Here is a 26,987-nt window from a genome sequence, read left to right on the forward strand (position 1 = left end):
GCAATGCAGAGAAGGGTTCTACTGCACACTGGGGTCCACCATTGCCAGTGTTCCCATCCTGGACAAGACCGGAGGCCCCTGTCCCACAGGTAGATTGTTTGCAGCTCTTGGTTCATATCAAGCTAACTGGTGATTGGTTACTAGCCTGTTGAGTAAGAATTATCCAAGCAAATTCCACAGCAGAGTCTGGGAGTTCAGCAGGTCAAGAAGAGAACTCCTAGCAGGCTGCAAGGAGCTCTGAGAAATCACTACTTAGAGTTTCTCAAAGCCTGAGGGTTTGTGCATTGCCTGTTTCAGGATATGGTAAGTCCTGGGTAGAATTTGCCCTCTAGTCCTGACCTTGAAAGAGTCTGCTGATTCTGCCTTATTTTTTCTTTTTCAGGATATTTTTGCCCCAGGGGCACATCCATTCCACTGGCTTGTCCAGCAGGGTCATATAACCCTCTACAAAGGCAAGCCAGCTGCCTTCTCTGTGCTAGAGGGTAAGAATGAGAGAGTGCTCATTACTGTGTGCAGTATAAATAAAGGATCATTGCCATAATTATTGTTCCCAGCCACCTTTCAGCAATACAATATGTGGCAGACAAGAATTACTTCCCCTCCCACTGAAGTACACCCATCTCTGAAAAGGAGCATAGCAACTGTTTAACAGCTGCATAGCAACACTACACAAATGATTAGCATTGGAAATTAGGTGAGCTAATTTCCCCTACAGTGGCAGGATTTAGAGCAGAAGGTAATTGAAACTGGCTGCTGGCCAGGAAACCACTAGTACCACCAATGGTTGTGCAAAATAAATAAATAAATAAATGAAAAGGCCATGGCCCTAGGTGATAAAGGACTTCACTTTCATGTTTCTTCCAATAAACAATGTCTGCTAGCACCATGCTGGGATATTGGTCTATTCCTGTCCCAGGGTGCCACCCATACCACTTCTTGCTGCACCTGGCTTGTCCTTGGAGTACTCCCATCCAACTACTGACCAGGTTTGGCCTTGCTTAGCATCTAGAAGCTGAGGAAATCACAGCCCTAGTGTCTTATGGCTGAAATTAAGACTATTATGTTCCTATGCCTTTGGCAATTATGCCATCATAGTCAGTACACTTCGTGCATTCAGCACGAGGAAACGCTTCAGAGAAGGTATTTATATACATGAGCAGGTCTGATATATTGCCTATCCAGTACAGTGCAGCATGCACAAGGACAAGTCATTCACTTCACTGAGTCGTCAGTGTGCGTATGGATGGAGTGTTGGCCTGAGAGTTTTAACTTCCCTCCTTCTGCTCTTTCCTCTTATGGGTGCAGGTTCTTTTGTCCTAAGAATTCCTCTTCTCTTGCTGGGAGTGAATGTCCAGCTGGTCATTACTGTCCTCCTGGTACAGCTTCAGCGACTCAATACCCATGCCCCAGGGGGACCTACAATCCACAGATTGGCAGCAGTCATGTTTCTCACTGTATCCCTTGTGATCCAGGTAGGATCCTAGTCAACATCACCCTGCATGGCATAAGAACAGTGTGTGCTAGTGAGTTTCAAAATGCTCCAACTTCAGGAGTGGTTTGGGTGGCTCAGGGGATTGATAATGGGTTAGGAAGCTCTTTGCCATGAGATCATTTGTTGAAGTTTGAAACAGAGCCACACTCAGCTGCATGGAGAACTGAGCTAAGTTCTGGGGAAGCCACCCTCTTAAAAATGACCAACCTAGAAAAGACCCACTGGTCCATTTACTCTGATGTCCTGTCTCTGATAGTGACCAATGCCAAATACTTCAGAGGGAGGACTTACCCTTTTGCCCCAGGATGGACCTTTATGTACAGTGCTACTATATGGAAGGGGGAACTTCGTCATTAACTTATAATCCATTTACACAGCAGCATATATGTGCCTGGTGCTTTCCATGCTTAGAAAAGGACAAAGGGAATTTACAATTTAGTTAGTCTGCTGATCATCAGACCTCATCTGCTGACTGACTTATGGCCTGAGTCATGAAGGCTGATATCCCTTAAACCTTTTGAACCTCACCTTGATGCAGTTGCTTTTCTTATTTGTATAAATATTCAACCCTTTCTTTTAAATACTCTCCTGTTACTGTTCGCTAATACTGATTCCAATGCACTGCTCTTTCAAGTCATTACTGTGCATTAGCAGGACAGTCACATGTCAAAGGACTTTGTTCAGCTGGATATTACTGCAGTGCAGGGATTGCCACCCCAACACCTACCAGCGGCCTGGTGGGGAATATATGCCCAGCAGGAAATTACTGCCCTAAGGGATCTGCTCTTCCGCAGCCATGCCCTCTTGGTTATTATAGCAATTCTACCAAGAATACTGAGATGGGAGACTGCCTCCTCTGTGATGCAGGTACACTAATGATAGATGGATCAAGGAGGTTCTAACCAGACTATAGCACTCGTGAAGCCCTCTGAGAAACCAATCTTTAAATATTCATGGTAAATACGCCTAATGGCCTGTGATGGGATGTTAGATGGGGTGGGATCTGAGTTACCCAGGAAAGAATTTTCTGTAGTATCTGGCTGGTGAATCTTGCCTATATGCTCAGGGTTTAGCTGATCGCCATATCTGGGGTCGGGAAGGAATTTTCCTCCAGGGCAGATTGGAAGAGACCCTGGAGGTTTTTCGCCTTCCTCTGTAGCATGGGGCACGTGTCACTTGCTGGAGGACTCTCTGCTCCTTGAAGTCTTTAAACCACGATTTGAGGACTTCAATAGCTCAGACATAGGTGAGGTTTTTCGCAGGAGTGGGTGGGTGAGATTCTGTGGCCTGTGTTGTGCAGGAGGTCAGACTAGATGATCATAATGGTCCCTTCTGACCTTAATATCTATGAATCATTAGAGCATGCAATTAGTGACTGCTCTTTCAGGGATACGTAGGTAAAAAGGATCATAGAGAGGATAAAGTCTCCCACTTCCTCACCCCAGGAGAAGGTCTTTCCAGTGTTTTGCAGTGTCAGAGGCTGACTCTCTCTTTCCCCTTCAGGATGGTTTGGGTTGGAGTGTGTTGGTGGTGCAATGCATGCTGTCTCTCTAGGCATGTTAGGTATGTTCTATGTTAAAGCTATTCTGAATGGAAATATCTCCTGTAACGTGTATGTGGGTGTAGCCAGACCTCTTGATTTTTATGTGGGATTTACTCTTCAGTTTTCACCTGCTGCTGTCCATCGGTCTGTCATCCCAACGCCACAGACGTGCTGTTATGCCTCTTCTCTCTTTCAGGATATTTCTGCAATGGAACTGGACTCATATTTCCTGCGGGTGTCTGTGAAGCTGGGTTCTATTGCACCAGAGGAGCTGTTTCTCCTAGACCTTCCATGGTAAGCTGTGTCTGGGTTATAAACATTGTGAAACCCAGAATTTCTGGATGTAGAGAACCAAATGTCCATATAGTTCTTCTCTTCCTGCCATATGGGTCCCACCACCCATTGCCTGCAGGGGGCATCAGGCATCCATATTTGCAGTTCCTACATGAAACCCTCTCCCCTTGATTTGTCCTTGCCATTGACCGCTTGTTCCGTCAGCCCCACCATCAGTACCATGCCCAAAAGCTATTGTGTGAGGGGAAGAATTCTAACCCAGACAAACTTCTCTCTGGATTTCTGAGACTGTTTGCATAACTTCCTTTCCCTGATATATACGTCTAGTTTGTTAAGGCTGAAGGAATCTAGAGACATCAAACATACCCAACCTCCTCTCTGTTCTAGGTGTAAAACATGTCCATAATAGTTCAGCCCTTTCATATCCATGCTGCCTCACTCCCATTTGTCCTCTTTTGATGAGTGGACAGAGATGGGTGAATAAAATTTTTTACCTTTCATCGCCAAGAATCCCAGAACATTGCAAACTATACACAGCAGTTATTCACCCAGTGCTGACATATATCCACCTCTGGGGTCGAATTCATGACCTCTTACCAGCACACAGCAACACTACACAACATGAGAAGAAGTGAAAAAGAATGCCATTTCCAGCTGGCATTACAGAGGTCTGCAGAACTCGAATGTGGACAGGGCACTGGATCTATTGACACGGCTCTTACACAAAATATCTTATGAACTTTAAAGACCGCCGGGCTCAGGATCTTGGTTTCATGCCTCAGTACCTTTCCCCCAGCCCAGCAGCACAGCACCAGGCTGACTCTGAGGACAGGCAGGACTACCTACCAAATTATCAGCACCACTTCCTGCAGCAAACCTTGGTGTTCCTTGGCAGTCGCCCAAGCACCTCCCCTGCTCATTTTGTGAGCTACGATGGGATTATAGCAGAAGGGATTGGCCAGAAGTGAATGATGAACAAAGCATTTTCCGTCACTCTGGCTGTCCTCCCCATTAAGATTTGGTGTATTCCTGCTGCAAAATACATTTCTTCTGAGGTTGCAGATAGGCCCACATCCACACAGATATTTAGTATTGTAACTTCCATTGAAATCAGTGAAAGTTAGGAGACTAAAGACATTTGAGGATCTCTGGGCCACAGTGAGAATAGTGGGAACCTCTTCTGTAACAACAGCACTTTGTCTTCACAGACCACCAGCAGTGGGGGGCCGTGTCCCCCAGGGCACTACTGCACAGTGGGGAGCAGTAGAGCACAGCCATGCCCCGCAGGGAGCTACAGCCCATTCTGGGGAAAGGTGCAGTGTTTGGAGTGCCCAGAAGGCTTTTACTGTAAGGCTGGTTCCACCAATTATACAGACTGTCCCGCAGGTGAGTGCAGCTGCAGTTACACCATAGGGAATGTGGGGAACAGTGTCTTGGGGGCACTAGCAGCTCTTTGTAAGGCTCAGCACGAAGGTAAAGCGCTATTGGCTTCACTGAATGCTTCCACCTTGGCTGGAGCTCCTGTACAGTACTGAGGAGTCGTACCATGGACTGGTTGACACATCCTGGGATCAGTTCTTTTGGGGAAACTGATGGAGAGGACACCCCAGTGCCCTTGCTAACAATATGAGATATTGCAAGCATCTCTTAACCGTTAGGAAAACTGTCATCTCCCTCCTAGGACATTACTGCCCAAGGAATACGGAGTTTGCCACACAGTATCCCTGTCCACAAGGAACCTACAGCCAGGACTTAAACATGAGGGATGCCTCCAAGTGCCAGCTGTGTCCCCCTGGAAAAGTCTGCTCCAAATCAGGCTTGACGAGTCCTGACGGACCATGCATGCCTGGATGGTTTTGTCCACCCGGATCAGCGTCAGGCGAGCCAAAATTCCTAGGTAATCCACACTCCGGCACTGAAGGAAGCAGTGGAACTCAATTATTATTATTATTATTATTTTATTAGATGTGGTGATATTACAGAAGCGTCAAGAAGTCCCAGCTGAAGAAAAGGGCCCATGAGGTGTCTTTTTGCAGTGCTGGTAAAAGACAGAGTGGAGAGAGGAAAAGACGCTGCTTCATGCAGTCACGTGAAATGAAACGAGACCCCTTGTTTGGGGTGGGGATGTGTGTTTGCAATGGGTCTGTGATCTTGGCAGGAGTAGATCACTTCCCTGGGGAGAGGCTGGGTGGGTGTTTGCATTGTGGGAGGATGTGCATAGGGAGGAATTTCCACCCACCTGGTGCATTTCACATACTGTGGTGATGAAGGTCATGTGCTGTAAGTACCTTGAGAGCAGAAGAGGTTGGGACATGGGAGTGAGGCTCTGTCTGTTGCTGTATGTTCCTTTGCCTCTCTCAAGTTCCGTCCGTTCCATTAGCAGGGTCAGAAGCTTCACCTCACGGGTCCTTCAGACTGTGCCAAGCAGGAACGTTTTGTCCTGGTGGCTCATCCCTTCCTATTCCCTGTACCCCAGGTAGGAGAGAATATATTATTTTTTGCCAAAGAGACAAAAATGTTGATACAAACCCTTCCCCCACCCTGCCAAACTCCTCTGACTCTCCCAGTTTGGTGCTGTCACCACTAGACTGCTGCTGTCTCCTGTTGGCTGTTGCTATGTATGTATGCTATGACATTATTGCAGCTCAAGTGCTTTGGGAATCTAGTGGGACAAGCACAGAGACAAGGAGCCTGAAAGAGAGTCTCCCTTCTATTCCCTGTTCTAGGCTCGTACTGTGCATCTGCAGAGCTGGCTGCACCATCTGGTCCCTGTGACGCTGGCTTTTACTGCACTGGGGGGTCCACGCTTCCCAACCCAACAGACGGGGCAGTGGGAAATATTTGTCCTCCAGGCTATGTGTGTCCCCAAGGAAGTTCTTCTCCATCTCCATGTCCCCCAGGTAGATCAGACAGTGGCTGCTGGGTGCCCTTCTTTCCTTTACCTGATGCCTTGTGGGAACCTGATTTCCTGACATTGTTTTAAAACTTCTTGCTGTGTGGCACTGAAGCATGCCCCAGCAGTGCCTAAGGGGCGGCCTCTGTCAGCATGGGATCTTAGCTTTTACTCTGAGGCTGTTAAATGAGGAGCATCCAGCCCTAAATGTGCACCCAATAACAGCTATGCTCCAGGAGGTGGAGAGATGGCTTTGCCAAGCCACTCTGGGGAAATGTGGCAAAGCAACAGAGAGCTGAAAACATTTAAAATCCTCCGTTTCAGTTCCTTTCCCTACAAACAATGGGAACTGGTCTTTCACGTCTTCATTAGAAAAGCGTAAGGATTATGGCAAGAGGAAGGAGAGAGAGACACACTTTTTGGATTGCTTAGTTTTCTGGTATTGGCATGTAGATATTGTAAACCAGAGCTACGCCTCCTTAGGTAGCACCAGAATGGTTATGAACTACCCAGCAACTAGCGCTCAAATGCCACCTCCTATACCATCACATCATAGGGAAGACTGGGACTGCATTACCTGTGCAGTCCACCACAGCCAATGCTCATACGCTATTCCCTTCGGCATCTCCTGGCCAGAGAGGCTGGAACTAGACTTGCTGAGAACTCTCCCTCCAGCCTTTCAGCACTCCTTCCCCTCCCACCCCCGCAACTCCCACATCCGTCCCCCCCCCCCCGGGATATCCAGGCACATTCAGGATGCTGGGAGAATGTTAATGTGTATTTTTTTTTCTTTTCAAGGCTCTTTTTTGGCCCATCATGGTGGCCAATCAGCACAAGACTGCCAGCCCTGTTTAGCAGGATGGTTCTGTTCCCACCGAGGTCAAAGTACACCAGAGGGGCTGTGTAAGGAAGGCTGGTTTTGCCCAGAGGGGTCTGTATCAGGCCTTAATCCAGGTAGGAAAGTTCTTGGATGACCCTTCTCATAGGGAAATGAGTGAAAGTAGCAATAACGGAAATGTTCCAAAATTGCTAGTTACTGTGAGGTATGTCCCTTTAAGTACTGTACCCAGTTTAGCCAAACGGGGGAGCAGTGAGCAGTTCTGATAAAGCCACCTAAGCACTATCACCAGACTCTCAGTTGCTGAGCTGAGCTGGGAGTGAATCTGTATGGTTGTCCAGTTTGTTCATTGTTATTTCTATTGCGGTAGCCCTTTGCAGCCCCAGTTGCGGACCAGGACCCCTTTGTGCTACGTGCTGGACAAACACAGAACAAAGACGAAGTCCTGACCCCTCAAAGAGCTTACCCTACCTGTGGCTATAATTATGCAAAGATTATCCCTTTGTGTCCATGGACTGGAACAAATGAAAGAGGAAATCCCTGAAGAACCTATCTCAAGTTTTTCATAAGGCCCATTGTGGGTCAGGACTCGGCTTCGGGAGCTTTAGGGTATACTCTACCCCCAGTTGAAGTCAGAGGAAGAATTTCAATGGCCGTTGAAGCTGTTCCTTAGCGAGCCCCTTGTAGGCCTCCAGCCTGGCTGGATGTGTCTGATAAAGCTGTTAACATACCCGTTTCTCTTCAGTTCTTTATGAAACGTTCACCATATTAAATCTGCGAGTTCTTTCCCTTTGACACTGTCCCTTACTACGGCTGGCCATTACAGCCCTATGCAGCAGCACACAGGAGTTATGCACAGTCTCAGCATTAATCCAATCCATTCTCTTATTCCTAGATTATATATGTCCTGTTGGCCACTATTGCCCCACAGGCAGCCCAGAGCCCAAAACCTGTCCCTCTGGGAAATACCAGGACCAGACTGGTCAAAGCCAGTGCAAGACATGCCCAGCAGGAAAGTAAGTGGAATGCATTTAGCCTGCTCCAGTATCCTGGTTCTTCTACTGGGAATTAGCATATGAATTCCCCTCTTGATGATTTGCCTTGGGCTGTTCTGTTATATCCTTTGATATACATGGCTGGTCTCCTTGATCGTGTCCTTGTATCTCCTTCCTTCTCATTATATCAATTTCTGTATTGTAAGCCCTTCATCACTGTAGAAGTGTCTCCAGGGAGGTGCAAAATGGTCCCAAAGATAACAGCTTCCCACAGAAAGGCTTCATCTGAGTCCTCATTTGTTTCCTGAAGGGCATTCCACATTGCCTTGTCTTGCAGTCACAGACTACGGCTGTTGCATGGAGAATGACCCTTCTTTATCCTGGCAGAATTGTGGGCTGTGACAGGTTAATTCCATTTAATTGGCCTTTTATTGGTAGGTTCTGTGGCCCAGAAGTCCAAATCCAAGATCACAAGGAGACCTTTTCACATGGAGCGATCAAGCCAGCAGATTGCCCAGCTGGGTACTACTGCCTCTCAGGAACTAAAGCTGCCAAGCAGTACCCGTGCCCTGAGGGCACCTTCAGTAACCAGACTGGGCTGAGCAGTTCCAAGGACTGCAGGGCTTGCCCTGGGGGGAAATTCTGTGCAGATGCAGGTAAGGAGCAGACAGGTGGAGATTATCTTCCCTGTTCAGGCTGGGAAAATCCTGCATTTTTTCTTGGAGGGTCTAACTGAACTTGGAATGAAGACAGTAGGTCTTGATTTCATGCATGAGAGAGAAACCCCAACAGGGAATGTGGCCTTAGAAACTAACCCCTGATTAGCTTGTTTGAACTGGGATACCTGTTTGCCCATTGAATATACTTATCCTTCTTTAGTCCCTCTCCTGCACTGTTGTGTGGTGACGCTATGTCCTGGTAAACAGCTGTTGTGCTTCACCCCAGAAGTGGCCACATTTCAGCAGTGGGTGAAGCCATACCTGCACAGTCTTTTGCGGGATTTTTGGAGATGAAAAGTGGTCTAGATATAGAAGATTCCAATGTCATTCTAAACCTTCATCTCCGCTAGATAAATAGAGATGGGCAAAGACAAAGATGGTTTTGGTTTGGCCAGACCCAGTTGGTGAAGGATTACAAATCCTGAACCAGAGTTGGTTTGGGTCTGGGATTAATTTATCCTGTATTCTCTCTCCTTGGTCAGGTGGATGTCAGGTTCTTCGTTAGCCCCATCTCTAAATGCCTCTGTGGATAAATCACAGTGTGGTGCAGGAGCAGGAGAGCACTGCATGGGGCATTAGACATTAAATGAATCTAGATGCCATGGCTTTGCCAGTTTTTGCAGCCCTAAACCTGTGAACTACATAACACCTCTGTTTTTTGTTTTTGTCCTCCTCCTCACCAGGCCTCTTGACCCCGAGTGGTCCTTGTTTGCCCGGGTATTACTGCATTTTGAAAGCACGTGTACCTAATCCTGTTAACGATGAAACTGGAGACTTGTGCCCAGCAGGACACTTCTGCCCACTGGGTAGCAGCAGCCCAGTGCCTTGTCCCACTGGCACCTTTCTACCCCAGTCTGGGATGGCATCCCACAATGCTTGTCTGCCCTGCCCTGGGGGGAAGTTCTGCCAAGGAGAAGGGTTGGCCAACGTTTCAGGTGAGTAGTATACATCATGGATCTGTGTGTGTATGTATGAGATTCATGCCGTTGTTTTTATTCCACAGCATCACCAATCGGTAGCTAACCTAGGGTTGGATCTGGCCCATTACGATTTGTAGGACACCAGCATGCTGGGGAGGGTCATGTTCTGAATCCTGTTCCAGCTTGGATTGAATTGGAACTAAACTTGGAAGATCCCCAGCCAGACTAAAAGCTGGAAGAGACAGAAATCTCACAAATCCTTGTGAATTTAAGAGCTGGATTTCTAGACCAAAACCCTCTAGACAAGACCAGCTAAGCCACCAACCCACTGACAGTTCTGAGATTCACGTTTCTTAGTCTTTTTCCTGAAATTCTCTGCTTTGCAGGAACCTGTTATGCTGGGTATTACTGTGATATGGAATCCACACAGCCAGACCAGAAACACTGTCCACCTGGATCCTACTGCCCCAAGGGCACTGAGTCCCCAATCCCATGTGGTGCTGGAAGCCTCAACCCACACAGTGGGAAATGGCACTCAACAGACTGTCAGCCCTGCCCAGCTGGATATTTCTGCAGTGGTATGAGTCTTCATCAGTGTTGTTTGATATTTGGGGAGGAGGAGGTGGAGTAGCAGACAAGTGGGAGTAGATGCTCTTCCCAGCCTGCAGATTTGTCTTGACAGACATTCCAGGATCTAACCTGTTATAACTGCAGATAATCACATTAGATCAACAGCCCAATTCCTTTGGCCAGTGCGGGGTGGTTTCCTACAGGGTATTTGTCCGGCCTAATTTTACATGTCTCAAGTGATGTGTCTTCCAACACTTGCCTTGGGTGCCTCTTCCAGGCTCAGACATTTCACCATTCAGAAGGGTTTCTTGGTATGACAATGGTTTCCTTGGTTCAGCTTCATCCAGTTTCTCTTTACTACCACTTTGGGCCGGTCACACTTCCTCTGCCCCCTTGGGGTTTAAACCCTTAAAAAGCGGCTGACACTTGTTACCACATTGCCCACATACTCAGTGCCAGAGTCATGAATGAAATATCTGGTGTGGCTCAGGAGAGTGAGGTAGCATAGGACTTTCTCAATATCATAAATAAAGATCCAACAGAAAGACAAAGGCACTGTATGATCTCAGTGCCAGAGATGTCTCCCTCATAGTCCAGGGACAAGAAATAGCCTGGCGGACAGGTGTTTGACACTGGTTAGCAGCCATGAGCTACTCTAAGTGAAGGATCATATTACTGCTCTGAGATAGCTACTACTGTTTGTGTGGTCTGCGCCTTCTGTCTGTCTACCCAGGCATTTATTTGTCCCCTATCACTGTAATATCTGAGCACCTCACATGCATTAACTCACTTGCCCTCCTGCACCTGGCCTCAAGATAGAGAAGGATTCTGTCCTCATTTTACAGATAGGGAACCAGGGGTGAAGTGGCTTGCCCAAGTTCACACAAGAAATTTGTGGGAGAGCAGGAAATGAAACTCAGACTTCCTTGGTCCCAACTCAAAGCTGTAACCAGAACCCCATGCTTCCCCAGGACAGCTACTGCATAGCAGAGCTCTGCTTTGATTGGTGCAGTACCTGGCTTGCCTGGGTGATGCAGTAATAAGCGTCTGACTTTCTGAGGCTGGATTTTTACTGTGGAGAACATTTGTTGCCTGATTTGAACTGGGCATGTGTTGAGGTCAGGCACCAGAGTGATAGGATGGGAACCAAAAGGCTCTTCTTCCTCCATAACTGCAGGGCTAGGAAAGACTGCTGCAGAGGGACTGTGCTCTGCTGGTTACTACTGCCCACCAGGCCAGACCTCAGCCACTCCTCTCTCCTATCGCTGCCCCCGTGGCTTCTCCTGCCCTGCAGGATCTGCCATTCCCATGGCCTGTGAGAAGGGGACCCACCAGACACAGGAAGGGAAAGAATCATGTGACATCTGCCCAGCAGGATTCTTCTGTGAACCATCCAGCAAAAGTGAGGGGATTCTGGGGAGGGCTGTGTTTTTTTGATGTCTGTTGCTGAGGGAAGGCTGAGAACGGTGTCTTCCGGTTAAGCACAATGGGGCAAGTTCTCCGAGACACACAGGTGCAATTCCCATTGACTTCAGAGTGTCCTTATTCACTTCAGTAGGCCTCTGCCAGGTGGGCACAAAATGCATTGGTATAGAGGGGAAGGGTGGCAGGTCAGTTCCGCCACTGGGTGAAGGAGAAATACACCTGTAAGAGTGTCAAGCAGCAGGCCAGTAGGGGTGGGACAACGCTAGACATTTCTGCCATCCTCAAGCCATGAAGCTTTGCAGCCAGACAAATATAGCAATGTAATAATGATGATGGACATTCCTGTAGCACCTTCGATTCACAGAATCCAAAGCACTCAGCAAGATTTACTTACAATGAGCATTTCACGCATTGCCCTGACTCTGCCCAGTCTTGGGAGGAAGGTGGCATCCTCTACATAATGCTCAGTGAATTTAGGACTAGAGCTGAGACATCCTGCATTTAGCTGAGCCAGCAGTGGGTCAAGAAAGGCTTAATGTTCTGGTAGGAGTTTAGGGTCAACACATAAAAACTCCCTAGTCACAAGAAAAACAATCATGAGATCTCCAGAGCAAGTTGCCATTCTTTGTGTTCTAGGTTCTGGGATACAGACACCCAGGCTGTGCCCTAAAGGGTACTTCTGTCCACCCGGCACCAGCTTTGGTACAGAACATCCATGTCCCAGGGGTACATTTGGACCCAAGACTGGTGCCACTGGTGAATCTGACTGTGAGCCCTGCCCACCAAGTAAGTAAAGGTCTGGCACAAGTAATCTGTAGAGCATCTGAGGGAAGACTCCGGGGAAAGATGAAAGGTCAGGTTCTGCCTTCAGTTACGCCCTGCTGACTTTCTCAGCAGATACAACATAGAGGAGCTCTGGAGACCCCCCTCACTTTGGATTTCTTTTCTGCTCATTTCAGGCATGTATTGCTCATCTACAGCACTGTCCCAGCCATCGGGGCTCTGCCACTCGGGCTATTACTGCACCTGGGGAGCCATCCACCCAGCCCCCATCAGACACAAGGTGAATGAATGCCAGGCTATGGCTTGGCTGCCCACGATGGCATCCCCAATGCAGTGATCTTGGGTTTGAACTAGGGAGTAAGGGCTTCTATCCTATTACTAATGATAACACTATAATGTTCTAGAGTAATCACTCCCCAACACTCCAGTAATGCCAATGGAAGCTGCAGTGTGTGGGATCGTTCCAGCAGAGTACTGTGATGTTTCACATGCTGCGGGTGAGCTCCTTGGTATTGGGAGGCAGCTCCACTCCTGATAAATGCTGAGAAGAGTAGGCAGTGGCCTTGCTGCTGAGATGTGATGATGCCTTGGAATCAGTCCCTGCCATGTCTTTATTCCTGCACCTCTCACCTGGGTGCTGTGCTGCCTAGAAACCCACTGGCTAAGTCATGGCACAAATGTTGGCCAACATTGGACCAACCAACATGCCAGGGGCCGCTTTTAAGCCAGTCCAGTCCTGCATTGAGAGCTCCAGTGGGAGCAGACCTGCAACACTCAGCTCACATCCATGCTTTCCAGTCTTTCCGCAGCACTAACTGGGAAAGCCATGTTTCCTATGTGTTAATTTTCTCTTCCTCTCTTTCTCTCTATTTTTTGTTTCACAGGTGGAATCTGCTGGCCTACCTCTGCCTGGAAATGACATCTGCCCTCCTGGGCATTTCTGCCCCAGTGGCACAAGCCATCCTATGCCCTGCCCTCCTGGAACCTACTCCACCTCCCTGGGCCTGGGAGCAGAGAAGCAGTGCCAGCCCTGCCCAGCGGGACAGTACTGCGGTCAGGCGGGATTGTCTGATCTGTCCCAGACAGCGCCGTGTAATGCAGGGTGTGGCAATGTGGTCATTCTCCTTTTCATATTGACAAACCGAGACCTGCAGGCCTCCTTTGGGAGTAACATCGGGGAACACAATAACATGTCATCATTGACAAATAGGGGCATAGGACTGAGATGACCCTGTAGATTGGTAACAGGATATAAAGCTTTTGCCTCCTAGGTCACCAGTTAGAATCCAGCCCAAATTGATGCTCATCAAATATCATTGCCATCAGGTGGCTATTCACAGACCTATGCAAAACGCATTTGTGATAACATTCCAGTTCTGCTGGGACAGGAGTTCAAACCACAAAAGACATTGGGTTTGAATCTCTGTTGTCCTGCACCTTGTGTGTAATCATTTATACCAGCTGGATGTAACTTGCAACCACACAACACCTGGTTCATTTTGTAGCCTTCTTTGCACTGGTGTAAATGACTGCACAAGTTGCAGGGCCACAGAAAGTCCGGTCCAGTGACACAACTGGCCCTCTTGTTGACAATCTCCAAACAGATGTCAAGGATTAACAGAACCCCAGAGACCATACTTTTCTCACTCCTGGAGGGGTGCTGGTCCTTTCAGGTCAATTATGAAGCCTGCACTTGGTCTGTCTGTTCTATAGATGGTACAGAAGCCTTCAGTCTCCATGGCTGTCAATCTTATGCCTTCCACCAGCACTAAATTCAATACAGAGATGTTTAGTTCGCTACAAACTCATGATTTAGCCCAGAGATCTTTCCTTGGGCATCACAAAAGGAATGTACCATTTGTCAACACAGAACATTTTGTTTTTGTTTTCCTTTCTCCTCCTGCATTAAACTCATCTCCCACAAGGGGGTGCAATAATCAATAAGAAGGCAACATTACAATCCAAGACTTTGCAGATGGAAAAATGCCCTTAGGCCATTGTCCATCCATCTCACAAACCTCCCTTACAGTGAGGGCCTGAAAATGCTCCATGTATTTAGTTTATTGAAGAGAAAGTTAAGAGGTGACATGATCAGGTGACAAGCACCCACATGGGGGGAAGCTGGACCCCATTTGGTATCAGAGAGATGGCTTCTGGCAGGACAGCCTCTCTCGGGGAGATTGGGAAGTCAGTCCCCCTTTGGCCTGAGGTCGTTATCCTTTAGGGCATGCTGCAGGGTCCATGTGGTCACCTTAGCCCATAGGGAGATGGGAGAGGTTGTGGGGGAATGAGGATTTAATTGGTCGAGCTTATTAAATGCTTGTTGTATTTATGTCACCACTGGGGCAGTGATATCCATAGGTAATTACTGTAGTCTGTTTGCTGTTATGAGATGTAGCTTAAAGAAGTTGTTAGGGGTGCCCAAGCTTGGAATTGGTGTTCTGTGGAGCAGTGTAGCAGAAATGTGACTCAGTAATACATAAACAAAGGTAGGGACGCAAATGAACGTGGCCTGATGCTCAGTGGCTGCACCCTTACTCTGACTGAAGACAAGGGAAGCTGAGCAGTTTAGCCCTGTTCATTTAAATAAAAACTGGGGGCATGTTGTGGGCACTACGGTACATCTACACTGAGTGCTGGAGGTATATTTTTAGCACTGGATCAGAGCTAGCGCAGGTATGTCTGCTCAAGCTGGAATTTATACCTCCAGCTCCAAGTGTAGCCATACCCTCCGTTGCAGTAGCAGAAACAAATAGATGTTTTACCAGTCATTTTCACTGAAAAGAAAAAGTCCCAAATGTGCCTAGCCCCCCCATTCCCTTTCCTCCATCAGAGCAGTGCTCGGAGGCCCATGTTTCAGCTCTTTGAATTCTCTCTTCCCACTCACAGGTATGTTTGCCGTGAAGGAAACTCTGCTCCCTGCCCTTCCGATGGGATTCGTGGTTACAAATGCCCCAGTGGCTTCTACTGTCCCACTGGCACCAGACTGGAGATACCCTGTGAGCCAGGCACTTTCAGCCCTATGCCTGGAGCAAGCACCTGCCTCCCTTGCCCGGCTGGTATGGCCTGCAGACATGCTGCCACTGTGGAGCCAGTCAGCTGCCCCAGAGGTAAGGCAGCCAGCTGTACAGCAGAACAAGAAGGGAAGATGCAGTGTGCGAGGGGGAGCCCATAGAAATGCACACAGCTCCCCTTTGCTGCTCACCCACCCCGTGCACCAGACCCAGCAGTGCCTTCCTTTCTTTTAAGGGCAGTAAATATTGTGAATGAGCCCAGGGCTCATGGGGTGGAATCCTGGCTGCTTTGAAGATAATGGGAGTTTTGCCATTAACTGTCAGTGGAGCCAGGTTTCCAAGGCAGGTGCTCTGTCTGATGAGGAGTGCCTAATTCACCTCTTTGTATTTACAGGTTACTATTGTCCAGCTCAGGCTGCAATGCCCCTGCCATGCCCTGAAGGTACCATGAACAATCTGAATGGGGCACTGTCCCCTGCTGCATGCAAATTGTGTCCAGTGGGGAGGTACTGCAGAGGGGATGCTAACTGGGAACCAGATGGTAAGTTGTCCTGGTAGACCCAGGGCCACCAGGCACTGGAGGTCCTTGAGGCTTACACCTGCTTCATGTGGGGAGGGCAGGGAGTGGGGCTTTCTGAGCTGGATGAGGCCAGGAGGTGGTGGAGATTCCTAAAAGATCAGAGGAAGGGAGTTAAAGGAACCCTCCAAACCCCTCCCTCTCTCTTACTCTCATTCACTTCCTCGCTCTGTCATTCTGTTAATCAAGTTTTTGTGCAAAGGGATTTGAATCTGTCATCTTGAGTCCTTTAGCTTCCCCCTCCCAATTCCTTTTCTTGTCCCCCTTCTCTCTCTCCTTTCTTCCTGCTCTCTCTCTCTCTTTTCCTACTCTTTTCTACCCATCTCTCTTTTCTGTCTAGCCCCCCAGTGCTCTCTCCTTCTCTGCCGTCTCCTCAGCTCATCTCTGTCTCTCTCTCTAGCACAGAGCAATTAAGATGATGCCAAGATGCAAAGGTTTGAGTTATGAAGGAAGAGAAGAAAAACTGAGCTCATTCCAGAGGACATTGTCACAAGGGGAACCAGGAGATGAAAGAAAAGCCTGGGGGCGTCTTTGTGACTGACTGCGGGGGAGGATGTAGAGACTGGGGGAGGGGAGGTCAGGCGAGAATAGAAGGGCCCAGCAAGTGAGAAGATGGAGGTGGGGACATAGGGGAGCCCCTGGTGGATGCTATCTGTAGAGGAGACAGTAGAAAGCTGCTTTTGTCCTGGCCCAGCTTCCTAGTTCTGGGGCTGGGGTAGGTTCTTCCCCTGACCTCGCTGGAACTAAGTGCCATGGGCTGAACCCTGAGCACCCTCTTTTTCCCAATGGCAGGTCTGTGTTCAGCTGGATATTACTGCTCAGGAGGAGCTGCCGATGCCATCCCACACAGGACACCCAGGCTCCCACTCAATGGGCCCTGTCCACCTGGACACTACTGTCCGGAGGGCACTCAGTTCCCAGTCGCCTGCCCAGTGGGCACCCTGAATAATGCCACAGGTGAGTGCGGCTCCCCTCATGGATTTCTCCTGGGATCCACAAAGCAGCGGGGCCTAATTTCGACTTGCACAGCATACAGTAACAAATATGTAGCTACCTGGGAACATTATGCTGGTCACAATGCTGGACACCAGGGCCGCTAAGAAAATCCAGGACAACACCAGAGATGCAACTCAGACCTGTCAGCTACAAAAGCACAGGCCCCTGTCACTTGAATTAAGGGACATTCTCCCTTAGTGGTCAGCAGTGTAGTGCCTATGACACACAGTAGGGCAGTTCTGTTTCCAGCCAGTTGGGGGCAGTGGTGTGCATCCTGGCCAGCTGATTGCAATATAATTATCATAGCAAATACACACTGATGTTACTGTGGTTCAGATGGGCTCTTCCTCCCCCATCTGCATTCCCCTGTAACTCTAGCTCTCCCCACCCCTCAACCCAGGTGGCTCCTCCCAGGACAGCTGTGTGCCATGCTATCCTGGATTCTTCTGTGCTAGCATCGGTCTGAGCTCACCTACAGGACCCTGTGCTGCGGGTTTCTACTGCCCAGCAAACTTCAGCTCCTTCAGCCCCACCGCATTCCTCTGCCCCAAGGTACTGTCCTCTGACTGCAGGTTGAGTCTCCATACCCATTCAGTCTTTGGCACCTCTGCCAGGATTGCCCGCTGGTGACAGCCAACAGTGCCAGTTAACATTAAGATAAAGAGTTTCCAGCTTTCATGTGAAGAGAAGCTGCAGAAGCCACGGGCCTCTCTTAAGTCAAGTTAAGTCAAGAGGAGTTAAGTCAAGAGGAGTTTTGCCACAGGCTTCAGCAGCTCCAGTAGTTGGCCCTACAAACAGACCCTGAATTTGTTTGGATCTCTGTGCATTTCTCTTCCTTCTGTTTCTGATTCCTAGGGTCACTTCTGTTCCTCTGGGTCTGCCCACCCAGCCCCATGCCCCACTGGGGAATACCAGCCAAACAGGGGTTCTGAGTCCTGCATTCCTTGCCAACCAGGCTTCTACTGCCAAGAGGCAGTTGCAGGAGATCCCCAGCCCTGCCCTCCACACACCTACTGTCCTGAAGGTATGTATGGGATAGTCCTTCACACACACAGCAGCACACACTAGCTCATACTGCTCTCCTGGCCTGGCTGTATAGCAAGTGCCAGTATATGCCCTTCCCCGTCACACTGCGACTGCTACTTCCCCTTCCGCTCCTTGTCCCTTCTCTGCTGGGTATATGTCTTCCCTTTGGCCCTATGTCAGTGCGTCTCACTCCAAACAAGGAGGGATTCTTCTAAAGGCTGGGGAATGGGGGAGCAGAAGTGGAGTAAACCTTGGGCCATACTTACTTTTGCCTTGTACCGGGTGGAATCATTTACATCTGTGTGATATGGATGTAAAACATTATCCAATCACAATGCACTCCCTCTGCACTAGTGTGAATGACCAGGTGGCAGGCAGGCAAGATCAGGCCCCTTGTGCATACCTTCCTCCAACCTGGGGTGGGACAGGGAACAGGGGAGAGAAGAAGTGGTGTAAGTATGTGTGAGACGACAAGCCGAGAGCAGGTATGGGGGAACTGCCCTGGGGCATGAACAGACAGGTAGGCACCAAGCAGAGCCCTTCTTCATTCGGTGATGCCTTGAGTTCAGGGTGCAGAGATTTGCTCTTAAGGGCTCTGCAATGCCCTCTGCACTGATCAGACCCTGATAACCTGGAGTAATTCCATGCCAGCACAGAGCATGTGAATAATTATGCCCTGTGAGTGAGAGCATGCTGGTGATGTGGCTGGTTTTGTCACCCTGAGACATGGGACAGGACTTCCCAATTCAAAAGAGTATAGTCACTGCAAATAATGGGCTTCCTGCATGACAGAAGTACTGTAAAGCATTTCCAGGCCCTCTCTGGCTTTATATTTACTCTCATGTTTCTGTGTTAGGTACACTGGTTCCTGCTCCGTGTCCTGATGGCACATTCACCCCTCCAGACATGACTGGCCTCAGGGAGGAGAGAGAATGTCTGTCCTGTTCACCCGGTCACTACTGCAGGTCCTTATTCTGCCTGTTGCCTCTGTAGTTTCAGTTGGAGCTGGTATTCTTCCTCCCTGCCCTAAATAGTTGGGCTGCATTGTTGTGCATGGTTGAGCAGCTACTTTGTTCCACCCCAGAGGTGGCTGTACTTCAGTCGTTAGTGAAGTGACCCCAGTATACATACTGAAACCTTCACTCCAGCCAAGATTGTGCCACTGAGAGCTGTGTGGAGGGAGCCCTCCACCTTTGCCTCTGCACTGTCCTGCTTTGGATACTGTCTCCAGTTTCCTGAGACTCTCTCCTTGTTCTTGTGCTACGAGAGAGGGAGACCATAAGCGCCAGGTCTCCCTTCTGTAAACCATTTGTTATTTTATAGACATTTATCATGTCGTGACAGACATTACTAGAAAATTCAGGAATACCCTTTGGCCTTTCCTCAAGCAAACTGAGGACTCAGCTGGGACAGTCTGCTGGTTTCATTCAGTCTTGGAGTATGGAAAAGTGCTTAAAGTAGTTTCTGCAGATTATTTCTGCTCCCAGAAAGCAAGTGAAAATGATTCTGCTTAGCACTTCACTGACTCTTTATATGAACGTTAGCTATTTAGTGCTCAATAGCCTCATGGTGGGGGGGGTCTATCGCGATGGGCCCCAGGCACAAATTTTGTAGGCAGAAGTGAACTTCGCAAACCATTGGCAGTGTTGGGCTGCCGTGTTTGAGTTCAGGCCCATTTCTCAAGGATAGTAAACATTGTCACCCCATCGTATAGAGGGGATGGTTGACTGGGGCAGAGAGAGGTGACGGGTAACGTTTTTAAAGGCATCAGAGCAACTTAGAAGCCTAAGACCCATTTTGAAAAGTGACTGTCACTTGGGAGCCTGGGTCTCACTGAATGTCCTTGTCAATTATACCTGAAGTGACTTGTCCAAGGTCACGGAAAGGGCCTGTGTCTGAGCCAGCATTCCAGCTCAGGAGCCCACCTCCCCTCTAATTTCTGCCTTTATCAAATGGGGGCCCAGTCCCGCAGTCCACCTGCGCCTTTTATGGCTATAAAGTCCTCAGTTTGCCAGCAATGGGTACGTTGCAGGCAGGGTCCAACATATGAGCTAGTGTTTGCCTTCAGCACATCTCCACCAGCTTCCCATGTAAATTCCCACTGCTCTCTTCTACACCAGGGGCGGGCGGCTGGAGGGGAAGTGTGCTGCTGGGTACTTCTGCCAGGCCGGGAGTTCTGAGTCTACTCCCCAGGGCCATGACTTTTCCTGGAGCTCCCTGACTGAATGCCGCTGGGGGCAGGTGCGTGCGGGTCTCTGCCCAGCAGGTGAGTGAGAATCACAGCGGTATGTGAAGTGTACAGTAGATATCTGGTTTCAACAAGCCAGGGACTCTGAATGAGCAAGTGTCTGATATCTCTGCATGACCTGTTCTGACCCCTGCTTTGAAGGTGCCGTCAGTTTAGGATGAGTAAAGAGGATCTTTATCTGTATTGAAAGTGCTGCATTCATTAGTGCCTCCTCATCAGCTCCTTCCATTTCCCTGATTTCTGAACAAAGACATACCTGACCAAAAATCCCAGATCCAAGCAATCCTGGTGCCCAAACCCAGAGCCCATCTGAACTCTGTGTCTCAGCCCCAGTCTAGCTCCAATGCCTCTTGTCCTAGTAAGTGCTGCCCTAAGGGGCTGAGCAAGCTGTCTGCATGCTGGTCCCTGTTCTGTGCTGAATTCAGAACAAGACCCTTGAGTCCTAAGCTCTGATCTCCTACGTGATAATTCATCATGCTTTGCCCTTTGGTTATGTCTTGGAATGCCTTGGTGTCAAAAGGGGACATTGAATTAGTGTTTTGCATGGTCAGTTTTGGCTTTATCACCCCCAAACAATCCACCCTGGGCTGGAGATAGGGTCCCAGAGTGTGGGCTCTTCTGGCTCAGCTGCCAGGGGAGATAACTGGCCCTCTGGCCTTAGCTTTATGTTGGAGCGGGACTCCTGGGGCTCTGGACTCTGCCCACTGTCAGTTCTCACCTCTGACTTGTCAGGTGATGCTAATATCAGGAGGTGATTGATGGAACATAATGATGCCAGTGTCTGCTGGTGCAAATTCACAGTGCTGGATTGTTGGCCTGGCAAGCTCTGAATGTGACTGTTGTGGCTCTTTGTGCGAACAGCGCACCCAAAGCCCTGCAGCTGCTAATGCAGTGTCAGAGGGAGATAGCCACTGAGTCACCTTGCCCATCAGAAAGAACATTTTTTTGTTTCTCCCTTAGGTTTCTATTGCAAGGAAGGCTCCGAGGTGCCCACACCATGCCCCCCCAACACCATTGGAGCTGTCCCAGGGGCGAGGCGGAGAGAGGACTGCCTGCCCTGTCCACCTGGCCACTGGTGTAAAGCAGGTTGGGACTCGGGAGACAGTGGGAATAACTGATTATGTGTCACAGAGGAAAGTGTATGTGTGAGATCAGTGAGCCAGTCAAGTGGGTACTGATGTAGGGGTCTGGAAAGTGAAACACAGGAAGCTTGGACAAGTCCATGGTCCATCCAGTAAGGTACCCTGTCTTCATCAGTGAGTGACCAGTGCTGGATACTGCAGAGGAAAGAATAAATACATACTTTATGCACCTTATACTTTTATTATTACTATTAATTTGTATTATTTTATGAAGCTCTGTAAATGTAAGCAGGGCTTTATAATCTAGGCAGTGGTTCTCAACCAGGGGTACACATACCCCTGGGGGTACTCAGAGGTCTTCCAGGGGGTACATCAACTCATCGAGATATTGGCCTAGTTTTACAACAGGCTACATAAAAAGCACTAGCGAAGTCAGTACAAACTAAAATTTTCATAGAGACAATGACTTGTTTATACTGCTCTATATTACTATACACTGAAATGTAAGTACAATATTTATATTCCAAGGGATTTATTTTATAATAATATGGTAAAAATGAGAAAGTAAGCTATTTTTTCAGTCATAATGTGCTGTGACACTTTTGTATTTTTATGTCTGATTTTGTAAGCAAGCAGTAAATAAGTGAGGGATAACCTGGGGGTACACAAGACAAACCAGACTCCAGAAAGGGGTACAGTCATCTGGACAGGTTGAGAGTCATTGGTCTAGAGAAGGGCCCCAAACCAAATTCAATCTCCAGTTCCCCTGTGCTCTGTAGTTCAATCTTCCAGAGAGGGGTGGTGTCTGTGGCTGGATTCTGTCCGTGTGGGTGTTTGAATAGGATCCAATGAGAGATGCCCAGCAGGAGGCTTGGGAAGAAGGTTCTGGCTTGAGAGTGAGAGTACCTCTGCTGATGCTCCTGTTTTCTGTTTGTTCAGGGGATCCAGTGACCTACCCATGCCCCCCTGGACACTACTGTGGCGGCGTGAATCTCACCGACCCCATCACTCTCTTGGCACCTCAGCAATGCCCCGAGCACACTTACCGCCCAGCCCCAGGGGCACAGAGCCTGGCAGATTGCCAGCCTTGCCCCCCAGGTTATCTCTGCCAAACACCAGGTGAGCTGCCAGCCGAGGGCCAAATATTGCTGCTGTTGAAGTCAGATGCAAATCTCCCATTGCAGTGGGCTCAATCCCTGAGACAGGAGGGGGTGGAAATTCCAGGGTCTGCTGTATGAGCCACTCATGTTCACGGAGATGGTAGAACCTGGGCAGCTTGCCACCCTTTCCCTTCACAGCCCTTCTTTTCATTCTCTCTTCACCAGGCCTTACCAGTTTTGAGGACTACCCCTGCCCCCCCGGATATTGGTGCCCAGGTAAAGGGGACAGGTTTTTATGCCCACCTGGTACCTTCAGGACCGAGCCTGGTGCAGCATCTTTGGAAGAGTGTGACCCCTGCTCTCCTGGCTGCTATTGCCCAGACCCAGCAGAGACGGGGCTGCCCAATGTCCAAGGAGCTCTTTGCCAACCCGGCTACGAGTGCCCACCAGGTGAGATGCCCAGGCTTCTTGTTTTTTGTCCTTTTTCTGCCAAGCACAACACTGAGCACAATGGCTCCTGATTGTAGCAGGCAGTGATGACCCTGCGATCGCTTCCCTGCAGTGAGCCTCATGGGTGCCGCTCACCCTGAGGTGACATCGTGGGCAGGCTGAGCATCCCAAGGCCCTTCCGGACTCCCATCCAGAGTTTTGCTGCGATTGTGACACCCAAGCAGAATGAGCTGGGACTGGAGAAGAGCAGGTGCCTTGCAGCAGCCAGACATGAGCCAGTCCCTTTCTGTGTTAAAGTTTAAGTTAATAGGCAAGTTGATGGATTTCCAGCAAATGGGTCTGTGTCCGTCAGTGAACAAGGTGGGGCATATAGGGATGGTACTTTCCTCCCTGGCTCTATAGACCACAGAATTTCCCCCCACCTCTTGTCAATGGCATATTTTTTCCATTGATGGTAATTCACGTTAGGAGCTCTTACGTCTTGTTCAATGTTATCCCTCCATCGGTTCCTTGGCTGGCCATGGGGTTGGGTACCATAAGGATGTCCTTCCATGAAACACTGAGCTGATCTGTCCTCCATCATCCTAACCACATGTCTTGCCCACTGAATGATCACAGGGTTTAAATATCCCCCCTCCCCCATCTCCTTCTGCTGCTCCCTGGGAACGTCACGTTATCACCAGTTCTTATGTCCCCGTCAGGTTCAGTGAATCCAACCATATGCAGGGGTGGCTCCTATTGTGGGCTCCACACAGGGGTCCCTTCCATGTGTCCAGGTGGATATTATTGTCCAGAAGGATCATCCAAGTACAACACCCCCGAGCAGCTGTGAGTATGGAGCATTCTTGGTGAAGGGTCCTAGCAGCTCTGTATACTCTGAAATCCACCTGCTGTAAAATCAGAAGGTTTTAGTCACAACCTTCATGCATTTTGCAAATGTTTCAAAAATATTTTCCATCACAATTGCAGATTTTGAAATAGTAGGACGTGTAAACTATTGGGGCCAGTTAGGGTGATCCTCAATTTGTAGCAGTCAGCCTGAGGTTGGGGTGGGGAATGGGACAGGGAGAAAGAATTTGGCCTGATGAGACCCCTTTTAAATTTGCACTGAGCTAACCTCTGAATTTTTATTTTCATGGTTTTGGAAATTCATTCTGGTAAGCTGTAAAAGGCAGATTTGCATGTCTACATGGTATCAGCATACACATGCAAAACAGAGTTTGTGTATGAGCCATGACTCTGTAATCCAGAACTGTGTGCTTAGAAATGTGTGAGCATTTCCAAGGGTGCCAATTTAAATGGTGCTTTTGCAAATTTAGTATGATGTGTTATTTTCACATCCAGTCCAGTATTGCTAGTGCAGAAGGTCATTCTGAATATATCTGTGCAAAGCGTCACTCTCCACGTAGTTCTGGGGTTTAGACGGCTGTCAGGGCATTGGCAGCTGCTTTCAGGGAACTGTGTTATGGTGAAACTCTGTTTATAGTGTAGTGAGAGAAGCTTCACTGCATTTGAATGGACTTTCACTGATTATATAAAGACACTTCACTCCATTTGAAGCAGGTTCCATTCTATCACTTTTCTTAAAATGTAGCAATTATCTTCTCCCAGGTAGGCATTTAACTGCTGCCTTCCCAGGGGATTATCTCCTCCCTCTCCTCCTCTTCATTGCCTGTCTCCTAGGATGCTGTGAAGACTTGTTCCCTTCCAGCCTGGCCACCAGGAATTGCAGCCAAGTGCTTTTCCCATTCACCTTGCTTCCTGCCTTTGTCTCTCCCTTTAGGTGTGTGTTCCCCTATTACTGCCCCCCAGGCAGTGCCCATCCACTGCTCTGCAAGGGAGGATACACAGCCCTGAATGTGACTGGCCCAAGGGACTCCTTTGAGAAATGCTGCAGGATTTGCGATCCGGGCACCTACCGTAGTGACTCCCTCATCAGCCCATCCTGCCAGCCCTGCCCATCAGGCTTCAGTTGCCCACAAGGTAACTGAGCAGGGACTCCATGGAATAGAAAGCTGGGGTAATATAGGGGACATGGCTGTCAGTCTGGGTTGTGGGAGGCCTGGTATATTACAGGGGATCCCGCTGTGAATCTGGGTGTTAGAGGGCACTCAGGACTTGCCAAGTGACACTGTTGGCTTTCAGAGGAGAGGAAGACTCATCTTTCAAAGAGCTGATGGCAGGTTTCCACTGGGATCCTTTGTTAAGCAAGCTGGGCACATTAGTTACTTGTGCAGGGCATGGAGAGCCTCACGCATACACCACACTGGGTGCCACTGGCTCCATCTGAGTTGAATAATTTCATCCCCTTGACTGTCTCCAGAATTGCATTGGGCTGGGTCCTTCCCATTCTGTTCAGTGTTTCCCCAGTGGAAGGGACAGCAGTCTCTGTGTCTGAAATGCCCCCGTTGCTTTCCCCAGGCAGTGCAAGTTATCTCCAGCGGCCCTGCCCCAGGGGGTATTACTGCCCTCTCCGGGCACCTGCACCCATGCCCTGCCCCCCGGGGACCCACGGGAACAGCAGCTTGGCAAAGCAGCCCGAGGAATGCCATGCCTGCCCTGCCGGCTCCTTCAACCACCTCTATGCTCAGACAGGGTGTTTCCCCTGCGGGAGCTCTTCCTCCTCACAGCCAGGTGAGTCACGCCCTGTGCAGGGGAAGCTGGCTTGCTTGCTTAGAGAGTGGTGGTAAAACACCAAACCGTTGGCCTCTGTGCTTATTATGAATGACTTCCTCAACCAGGAACACGACAGCCAACTGGGGCCTTTGTGATGCTCTGTGTTTGCCTCCCACCCCCAACGGCCCCCTGGTCTGTCCTCCAGCTGAGACTGAGTGCACGGCCTTCAAACCTGCCTCCTGCCCCACACAAACTGTGAAAGCTGAGGGGATTTAGTCCCATGGGGTACAAGTGGGAGGGAAGAATACATAACAGACTGGGGTCTGCCTTACGGCATAACTCTAGCATTTCAAGTCACCCCTAGTGGGCTGGGACCGGCGATCCACAGAGCCCTCAGCTGGCCCCATCCTGACCCAGATGGTTCAATGGACAAGTTAAAAGAGGGCTTGTCTATCTGTCACTTCTGAAAACCCCCAGCTGGGCCCCTCCTGCCTCTCAGTGCAAACGATCCTGCCACAAGAACTTCTCTGATGATGGAGTTGAGACTGCATAAGGCAGCTGAATCAAGCTGTCCCTCCACCCCCCACCACATAGCTGTATCAGCCTTCCAAGGATAAAGTGACTGCGCACTTGGGCATGTCAACAACATCACAGATATGGCATGAAGCCATGGGGAACAGATGACATGGGAAGAGTTCCCTTTTTGTGGGCACAGTTTGTTCCGCAAAAGATGTTCCCTTCCATTGATTTGAAACCTAATTCCATGGCACTGTTGCTGTTGTCTCCAAAGGGGCTAGCAGCTGTAGCTGCCATGGGCTGAACCGGGCTTTTCAGGAGTCAGATGGCTCTTGTGTCTGCCAAGCAGGGTACGTTTACTATGATGAGAGAGGCAAGAAAAATTCTGACACCAACAGTGACCAAGACTGCCAGCCTCAGGTAAGATTGCTGCAGCACAGCCCTTGTGCCCACTGAAACTGAATGGCTCAGGGGATGGGTAATGTAACACATGGGAGGATGGTGCAGTGGTTAGAGCACAAACTTGGGACTCAACAGTCTGGGATCAATTCCCTGCTCTGCCACAAAATCCCTCTGTGACCCTGGACAAGTCTCTCTGTGCCTCACTTTCCACTCTGTGAAATGAGGATAATACTTCTCTCCCTTCCCAGGGTGTTGTGAGGTGCTTATGTACTATGGTAACAGAGGCCAGATCTATGAGACTTATGTCTCTGGGGTTGTCATTATGGCACCTTTCAATTAGAGCTGGTCGGAGAACTGTAATGGAAGTGAAATCGTTCTTATTCTTCCTCCCTGTGTTCTGACCAGTGTTTTTTGTAACAGTGTTAACTGCGTAAGAGGTTACCCTCCCAATGCTAGAGTTCAGCTGTTGGATGGGGTGGAGACAGTTC

The 26,987-nt window shown here is 49.1% G+C and overlaps 2 protein-coding genes and 3 long non-coding RNA genes across 5 annotated transcripts in view; all 5 read left to right on the forward strand.

The window, feature by feature from the left end:
- The first annotated feature begins 3,232 nt into the window (after positions 1-3,232).
- Positions 3,233-5,046, forward strand: LOC141975938 (uncharacterized). Its single transcript, XR_012636029.1, has 3 exons — positions 3,233-3,329; positions 4,538-4,715; positions 5,011-5,046. It is a non-coding gene; the product is annotated as an uncharacterized LOC141975938 (long non-coding RNA).
- A 153-nt stretch (positions 5,047-5,199) lies between these two features.
- Positions 5,200-7,102, forward strand: LOC141975934 (uncharacterized). Its single transcript, XR_012636025.1, has 4 exons — positions 5,200-5,226; positions 5,710-5,805; positions 6,056-6,229; positions 7,021-7,102. It is a non-coding gene; the product is annotated as an uncharacterized LOC141975934 (long non-coding RNA).
- An 8,423-nt stretch (positions 7,103-15,525) lies between these two features.
- Positions 15,526-19,078, forward strand: LOC141975861 (uncharacterized). Its single transcript, XM_074936526.1, has 6 exons — positions 15,526-15,582; positions 15,881-16,027; positions 16,856-17,020; positions 17,460-17,611; positions 17,915-18,083; positions 18,942-19,078. The coding sequence occupies exons 1-6, from the start codon at positions 15,534-15,536 to the stop codon at positions 19,076-19,078; spliced, it is 819 nt and encodes a 272-aa protein (XP_074792627.1). The 5' UTR covers positions 15,526-15,533.
- A 1,158-nt stretch (positions 19,079-20,236) lies between these two features.
- On the forward strand, positions 20,237-22,790 carry LOC141975932 (uncharacterized). The gene is made up of 4 exons (XR_012636023.1): positions 20,237-20,351; positions 21,294-21,419; positions 22,355-22,534; positions 22,741-22,790. It is a non-coding gene; the product is annotated as an uncharacterized LOC141975932 (long non-coding RNA).
- Positions 22,791-23,678: 888 nt separating this feature from the next.
- The window catches only part of LOC141975930 (uncharacterized), a 31,047-nt gene continuing 27,738 nt past the window's right edge, over positions 23,679-26,987 (forward strand). The window contains exons 1-4 of the mRNA XM_074936634.1: positions 23,679-23,793; positions 24,749-24,948; positions 25,387-25,599; positions 26,372-26,517. Of these exons, the coding sequence (XP_074792735.1) occupies positions 23,732-23,793; positions 24,749-24,948; positions 25,387-25,599; positions 26,372-26,517 (621 nt within the window). The 5' untranslated portion in view covers positions 23,679-23,731. The remainder of the gene's footprint in view (positions 23,794-24,748; positions 24,949-25,386; positions 25,600-26,371; positions 26,518-26,987) is intronic.

This window comes from Natator depressus, chromosome 22 (assembly GCF_965152275.1).
Source record: "Natator depressus isolate rNatDep1 chromosome 22, rNatDep2.hap1, whole genome shotgun sequence".
Lineage (NCBI taxonomy): Eukaryota > Metazoa > Chordata > Testudines > Cheloniidae > Natator > Natator depressus.